This window comes from Teleopsis dalmanni, chromosome 2 (assembly GCF_002237135.1).
Source record: "Teleopsis dalmanni isolate 2A chromosome 2, ASM223713v2, whole genome shotgun sequence".
Classification (NCBI taxonomy): Eukaryota; Metazoa; Arthropoda; class Insecta; order Diptera; family Diopsidae; genus Teleopsis; species Teleopsis dalmanni.
In genome coordinates this window covers 133,372,768-133,381,827 of record NC_051847.1, presented here as the reverse complement: position 1 = coordinate 133,381,827, position 9,060 = coordinate 133,372,768, and the positions used below count along the sequence as shown (strand labels likewise).

General features: G+C 29.2%; 1 protein-coding gene across 1 annotated transcript; it reads right to left on the bottom strand.

The window, feature by feature from the left end:
- Window positions 1-3,944: 3,944 nt before the first annotated feature.
- LOC119675734 (protein aubergine-like) lies at window positions 3,945-8,612 on the bottom strand (the record flags this gene model as incomplete). Its single annotated transcript, XM_038086939.1, has 6 exons — window positions 3,945-4,848; window positions 4,910-5,020; window positions 5,754-6,143; window positions 6,213-6,367; window positions 8,223-8,350; window positions 8,411-8,612. Coding segments are annotated over 6 exons (1,890 nt in total), but the record flags the coding sequence as incomplete, so codon positions are not given.
- Window positions 8,613-9,060: the final 448 nt, after the last annotated feature.

Sequence of the window (9,060 nt, the reverse complement as noted above, 5' to 3'; positions counted from 1 at the left end):
TATCTAAACTCTTATTAATTATTTACATTTTTATTAATTATTATTTTATAATTATTTACAGATACTCTGCAAAACACTAGCACGGAAGTGTCGATCATCATATCGATACTATGAAATCGATATCATTAAATCATTATTAAAAGAACTGCGGTGAAAGCGCAAAACAGCCAGCTGTAAACTAAGCTTTGCGCTACACTACCGTTTGGTCGAATGCGTATATAAGACAACGCATTTGTTCAGGAAAGACACTTAGTGATCAACATCCCAAGTCATAAGAAGCACGCTGGAGAACTTTCAGCAATCATCGTAGACACCTTAAAGCAGCTAACTATCAAGAAAACCGCGTCAACAATTTCTTTTTTTTTATAATTAACTTACATTAATTATTATGTTGAAGCTGTTTTGAGCTAGTGCACTTAAGCACTTATACTCTTTCTTAACTCGAGGTTTCTTCAAAACCCCTCTCTACACCTTGACTAGATTATTGTTTATCACTTCATCAGACTAAGACTAAGCAATAATTGACCTCAGATCTGCATACCTAATTTCAGGGCTCTATCCTTTATGTATTTTTTGATGGGATCAATCTTAATGTCCCTGATTATGTCATTCTTCCTAATTTACCATGAAACTTTGAAAAGTCTTCTCACAGCCTGGCTTTGTACAATTTCTAGCCAGTGAATAGTAGTGTTTGAAGCTTTGCTGAACGCTACACAACCATATAGAAGTGATTGACGAATTACTTGGTTATATATCAGTGTCTTGTTCTTAGCTTTGAGATTTTCGTTTCTGAATAGCGGTTGGAGGTAAACCTCGAGTAAGCGTGAATACGTTTATGTACTTCCAACCAAATTCCACATAAGCGTGAATACGTTTATGTATTTCCGACTAAATTTTATAGGCGTGAATACGTTTATGTTCCTTTCCTTATAGGCGTGAATACGTTTATGTCCCTTATTTCGTAAAAATTTGTTGTCACGATCCAGGACAAACCGATGAGTTTACCCCAGCAAAAGAACAAGCAAAACTTGTCGTTACATGTTGAGCAGGACAATAAATATTTAGGAGTATACGTTACTTACTTACTTGGTTGGCCATTACAGACGTGTGTCGTCCTTGGTCGCGTCGAGTAGCCTCCGCCAGTCAGCCCGGTTAGTTGCCTTCTGACGCCAGTTGGTAGTACCGAGCGCCCCCAAATCGTTGGTCACCTGGTCCTTCCACCGAAGATGCGGACGTCCTCTGCCGCGTTTTCCACCTGCGGGTACCGAATCAAATACCTTTCTAGCCGGAGCACTTTCTTAGTATACTTTATAGTTAGGCCACTATAAAGTATATAGTATTTGATAATATACCGTACCTTAAGATACTTGATCATATTCCAAAAAAATGAATTTTGTAAAAAGCTTAAAATTAACATTAGGGGTATTCACTCTCTCTTGCAAACTCATTGCAAGGTGCACGAAATGCACAGATTGTACGAGAATGCAAATAACAACAACAAAATACACGCACAAAATTTCGTGCAATTGCGTGCAATCTTCCAATGCTGAAACCTATGTATATTTGCTTGCAACAAACCAGAAATGGCGGAAATCAGCTGTTTTGTCATTTGTTGCTTCTCATTTTTAAATTTGAATTGACTGTTAGTAAAATTTCGAGATATGTTAATCTATGGCTGTGATATATACATGCGTTTCGTTCAATAATTTAAATCGATGTGACCATTAATTAAGTTTTCACAAATATAATATTATATACATATACATTTGTGAATTAATTTATTTATTTACATATCAATTTCAGCGAAACTTACGAAAATTTGTTCACATTTTGAACTATTGAATGAAGTGTTTGGACGCATGTCTAATTTTGTACGGAAACATTGCCATAGCCACCAACTAGTTCTGCGCTAGGCAACGAAGTTTTTTTTATTGAATCGTCTGCAGACAACACATCATCCAGCTCTGCACTGAAAGTCGTGCGTTCTGCTGTGCAAAGCCCCACTACCGCCCTCGATAAAAAATATAACAAATAACAATAATAAATTAAGAATTAGTTATATTTTTATTATACTAATTATTTTTATATTATATTATTATTACATATATCCCCAACAACAAATAATGTAGCGACTTTACGAATAGCCGCATTTTCGCCTGATGAACCCAAACGATATAAAACAATAGCAATCCTTAATAGTTTATTAGTGAGACTATTAAGGAAAATACGTTCCAATTTACTGTAAGCATCTGACAAAAACGGCCTTCATCAAATTCTTGAAGAATGGTAGATCTCCATTGAATAGATTTTGGTACGGGTTGGTGATTTCTGTGATGGTTTACTAAAGTAAACAAAAGGTCTTCATTTAATTGCTCCATCACTTCCCAGTAATTTGCATCATCTAACAAATAGAAACTATATAGTAGTGAAAACTACATTAACAACATGTTAATACCTTCAATCAGAATATTAAAAGCACTATTTTCAATTAAAAAATCTATACATTTTTGTATTTCACTTGTTCGCGGCATTGTTATACTTTTATTTTTCTTTGCTCAATGTGAATCGACTGCAAAAACAGCTGATTCATTTTGATGATACAATTCTGCAACAGAGGTGTTCTCGCAGTCTTGCAGTTTTTACATAGCATTCTTGCATTTCGTGCTCCCTGCAATGAGTTTACAAGAGAGAGTGAATACCCCTATTTTCAATTAAGAAAATAGGGCAGCAAAAATGAATTTTATAAATGATAGTTTGCAAATCTGGTATACAGAATGATCAAAATTGACTTTCAACTGAAATCTGAAAATACAGACAAATAGATTGACAATCTATATAATATCTGACAGTTAAGTAGGTCTTACCAGCTTAATAAACTGGGACCCCTTGTGGTAAATTTTAGGAACGTAAAGGAAATGAAGGCAACAAAATAGCTAACTATCCCTCCCGCTAAACAAGCAGCCCAAGGTAAAAGAATTGGATGAACTGTAAAGGTTAAATACAAGCTACAAGATTTATCCACCAACATTAAGCATTTTCTAATAGTCTCCTTATTAAAGACACTATTATTATTATTAATAAAAAATGTTAAATTTGTTTAAAAATTTATGTTTTATTTGTAGTTACTTAACATTTGTTACATTTGTTACATTTGTTACATTTGTTAAATACATTGTGAATATTTTACAGCTTTAGTTATACCATAAATATTGAGATATTCTAGAAAAATTTATAAGAATTTCTCATTATTTTTACATAAATATTTTAAACAAGTTTTATCAACGTTCATAATTGTTAATAACAATAATATTAATAATATTAAAATTACAAAATTTTAATATTTGTATTTGAATTTGCAAAATGTTTAGTAGGTCAGGGCAGAAAAAAAATGCGTCGGTCGGTTTTCTCCTCAAACAAAACAGCTGAGCTGAATGACACATGGGCGTAAGTGTAAAACTTTGTGTAACACCAGTGGGCGGAACTACTAAACTACACTGTAGTAAACATGTACTGTAGTTCTCGACCATTGGTATAGTTAACTATTGCCATAATACATTGCAACTATTGAATAATTAAAACCGATATTATACTTTATACTTTATACTAAGTTAATAAAACTCAATGCAAATTTCATTAAATTATTATTGATAATTTGATGAAATCTGAAATGAAGTCCGTTTTTATACTTAACCACGTAAGTTAAATTTAATCTTCAATTGTGTAATGAATTAAGTAATAATTTGTGTAATTAATAATGTAATTAAATGTGTGTTATGTAATTTTATTATATTAAATTTAAGTAATTAATTACATATTTATGTAATTAATTCAATAATCGCGTAATTAATTATATAATCATGGAATTAATTATATAATCGTATAATTAAGGATCTAATTAAATGTGAAATAATAAAATGTGAAAGAAATTAAAAATTAAGATACTTTTACAAAAAGTATAAATTTCTTTCATGTAATTGAGAGGGTGGACAATGTATGCTTTCAGCAACTAAATAAGCTAACTTATGCGCATACTGACAAACAGCCGGGACACGACAGGTACCTGTGTAGTTATAGTACATGTGCGTCATTTTGTATGTGAGCATTTGTATACGATCTGGTGTGAGACCCATGGTATCATAAATTACATTATAACTCGTAGGAGAAACCGTACCCTGACGCACACTTTGCGAAACTATGAAGAAATCATAACGTTCCGGCAATGTTATAACATCATCAACGACTGTTCCTGGTGGTGGATTATTATTGCTGAAAAAGTAGCGAGTATTTAAACGTTTGGAAACAACTATGAAAGCTAAACGTGGTCCAATTTCATGTTTTCCAGCCGCTTCATAGATTTCTTGTGCCTTGATTCGTAAATGGTTAAGCTCAGTATTTACTACTTGATGCAGTTGACCATCGCCGACACCATCACGATAAAATAAAATGCGTTCAGGCAAAGATCCGTGTTCATTTCTATATGCTCTCAAAGCGAATGTGAAATGCAGTATAATATCATTTGAAAGCTCTTGAAATTTTTGGTGCTTACTAACAGCCGAAAAATATCTTGATGAACTGCGGACATCCATTGTGGCAACAAGGGCGCTATATGAGGTATTCTTATCCTTAGAAGAATGACAAACATCAAATCCAATTGTCATTAGACCTTTGAGTGGTAGATCAATCATCCATGGTATACCACGTAGTTTGGCGTTCATTTGTATGACAACTTTAGTAGCGATTGACATTAAACCTGCACTTTTTTCTGAAGTAGGTGCTATCATTTTCATAGTAACAACTTGTGAAGCTACAGGTCGATCGATGCAACACTTCTTTTTAATGACAGAGTACCTGGAACATATTATAATAATGAAATTATATAGATATATGTATATTATTCGTATATATTTACTTTTCCTCGTTGGGTTGTTGAATAACAATCATTAAAATTTGAGGATCCTCTGAGGTTGCCATTTCCACTGCAGTTGTATAAGAGTTGTTACGATCGTCATCCATTTCAATGCTATATAAGTTAAAAACAAACAAAGCAAATAAATTTAAGGTTAATTATTTCTAATTAATTATTTCTAAGACAATTTCTTGTTAAACTATTAATGCGCACTGAGCAGGTGCATTTAATAAAGTTTAAATTACACTCTGAAGGTGAATATTCTGATTTTCCATAACGTCAAGTATATTTAATGACAGGCGTCGAATTGTTAAAGTTATGAGATATGATCTCGTATTTATCTTAATTTCTTTATTTCATTCCATACTTTATTGAAGTACATTGTTAAACGGTTTTTAAGTTATAAAGTGCCATGAATGGAGACAAGAATGTTAGAATGGCTTGGGTAATAAAGCAAGAGTAAGTTTTTCTTGAACTGTTGTAGAAGCAACAGAACAAATTTTACTGCCGCCCGTTTCAGGCCCACAACATTCGGAAAAATCGCATATTAGGTTATTCAAGCTTGTCGTCATATTTAGAGTCCTCTTAAAAAATTCTCAAACAAGTGACAATGTTCATTCCCTTCACAAATACAACTAAACTAAACATTGCAGTTTCCTGCAATATTACTGACAAGGAATCAATTGACTTGATAAACATATATATAAGTAGTTTTAAGGTTCAAATACTTATTGTTAGTCTTTAAGCAAAAACATTCAATAAATAAATTCAATGTATATAAAAATATTAATACCTTTTCGTCTTTAATATTAAATGATATAATTTATAGTTATTTATAAGTACTTACTATTTTGGTGTGGCCAGTACTAAACTCATATTTCTTGCTACTTTAATACACATTTGAACAAACAATTGAGTTTCACGACAACAACGTGATGGGAGGATTACTTGCCAACGACTAATTTCGGCATTACAAAACATTGAACAGTTTCGGAACTCGCGGGTCCAGTTAGCTTTCTCATCACATATATACCGAACACCATGACCTAGTAAGATTTTTTCACAGGGTAAAATACGTGCTGGAATTTTAAGTAAATCATTATCCAATTTCATATTCCACTCTTTAAGAACCTCTGTACTTTTAGCAGAAGAATTGAGACGTTCGTTGAAATTTCTCAAGCGTTGAAGTCTCATTTCCGGATTGAGCCGAGTATGATCGCTCATCGATTTCATGAAACTAAAATAAAATACCAAAGGCATATGTTAACAGTTCATCTGTTGTTATAACAGAAAAAATATTACTTACCGAATATTTGTTCTCATATGATCAGTTATACCAGTTGCACGCGTGAACTCAGGAATCAATGAGATAAATTCTTCTTGACCACCACGTATATGCTTATTGGTTGGTTTCGATATTAACATTGGTTGACTGGAGTCGGTTATGATTAGATTATAACGCTACAAATATTGGAACATTTCAAAGGTGCATTAGTATATGTACTAGAAATATGTATATATGCATATCTAAAATCTTTTATATTAGAGTATCTTTCACAATTCTAACATTATAATACATCATTTATTTGTTTAATTAATAATGAGAATAGTGATGAAATATATAATGAATAATAATAGTAATAATAATGATAATTAATAATAATAATAATAATAATAATTATAATAATAATATTAATAATAATAATAATAATAATAATAATAATAATAATAATTATAATTAATAATAATAATAATTAATAATAATAAAATTAATATAATAATAATTATTATAATAATGAATAATAATAGTAATAATAATGATAATTAATAATAAGAACAACAATACTTAATAATAATAATAATAATAATAATAATAATAATAATAATAATAATAATAATAATAATAATAATAACAATACTTAATAATAATAATAATTAATAATAATAATAATTAATAATAATAATAATTAATAATAATAATAATTAATAATAATATTAATAATTAATAATAATAATTATTAATAATAATAATAATAATTAATAATATTAATTAATAATAATAATATTAACAATAATTATTAATAAAAATGATAATAATAATAAATAATAATAATAAATAATAATAAATAAATATAGTAATAAATAATAATAATAAAAACGATAATAAGTGATCATGTTAATTAATAATAATAATAATGATAATCAGTGATAATGAGTATTAATAATAAAAATGATAATCGGTTATAATGATCATTAATAATAAAAATGATGATAATTAATAGTAATAATGACAATCAATGATGATAAAATAATAATGTTGAAATAATTTGGATGCAGAGCTATAACTTTTTTATGTGAACGAATATGCTATCAACGCATTGAACAAATTTTCACAGTTACTATCTAATATTATTAACTCTTTGTCAGTCACTAAAAAAAATGATATAGTGAATATGGTTTTATAACTAACTCAACATAAAAATGAGGTAATACTCTTTACTAGTAGGCCTATAATTTCTTTCTTTTTCTTAACCAAGATAAAAATAGCTTAAACAAGAATATCTGGGTCTCATACTCAACTCTAAACTTAACTTAGCTGGAAGGAAAATTTGTTTGAAAGAGTCCATAAAGCAAGGATTGGGTCTTCAATTTCAACCTCTGGTGCTGGTTTTTGGTGGCGTGGTAATTGAAAAAACATCCCGAAAAGCACCTCGGTCCTTTTGAACGTAGGACGCATGTGATAGAAAAGTTTGTTGTGCTCAAATGAGAGTTTTAAAAATTGTAAATATGGTAAGTTTTGTTCCTTTGGATACCTACATAAAATAGTTATGTCTTCTAATAATGTACACTATCAAACTACATTATGATTTATATTATTATATTATACTATTCAATGTAATACAATTGAATATATATAAATTATATATATAAATTAAACATATGAATTACATATGTAAATTATATATATAAATTATATATATAAATTTTAACTCCTATGAGAAGCATAGGATCGTTATACAATTGTAAAGGGTGCAAAGAACTATTTTAGCCTTATTTAAATCAGAATATGAACTCTTACTAAATTTTTTAATTTATAGCTATCAGCTTCCTACTGTTATAATAATCGCAATAGTTGTTAATAATAGTCGTACTATAATACTTGTACTACTTAACTACTGATAAATTGCTAAAACGGATTATAATAAATTATTAAAAGAATGGGAACTATTTGTTCCCAATTTGTTTTATTATTGTACATAATAATAATTGGTTTTATTTATAGTAATAATTGTATATATGTGAAACCTAAACTTACCGATTTAAAATATTCAGCAAATGAAACTTTTGTATCTTTCAATGAAAATGTCGATAGAGGAGAACTCGTAAAATCAACGTCAGTTATACGATAAGTTTTATTGTTATAGTCCGTCAACACAATAGAACCTAAAATAAAATAAGATCCATGTATTCATATGTATAACATAGATTATGTCTGTTGCTTACCTATAACTTCAGTCTTAAAAGCTTTTTGATAGTCTTTAGTTTCGACCGTTAGTTGACGAAGTATGGTGTAAAGAGTATCGGTGCGCATAACTTTATGTGTAATCTCAGTGCAGAGAAGAATATCCCGCTCATGTTGACGAATGGATGTAATATAACCTGGCCAGATTTCTATATGATACGGGTCAATGCTAATCTGTAAGTATACATATTAGGTGTGAAATAAATATATATTTATATATGATATATGTTTATTTTAAAATGAATATATCTAATATAAATTTGAGAACATTACAAAGTAAGAGTAGTAATATATAGGTCTGAATAATCAATGAATTTGATTCATAATTTGGGCAAAGGATTTTGATAAATGTTAAATATTCTGCTTCAGTTTGATTTTTAAAAAATTGTACTTTAAAGTAAACTTCTTGGATTAATCACAAAGATTTAATTTTCTTCGTGTCAATAATTTTTATAATTTATGTAATCATTTAGTCAATTAATCAACGCAACTGACTCAGCACAGAGATTAAAACGTATAATATCTCCCTTTGATCTCATTAAGTAATAAAACCTTAGCTTAAACATTTATAATTTATCAAACTAAAAATTCTTGTTAGTCCTAAGAATATTTAGTAGTTGCATTATTAAAT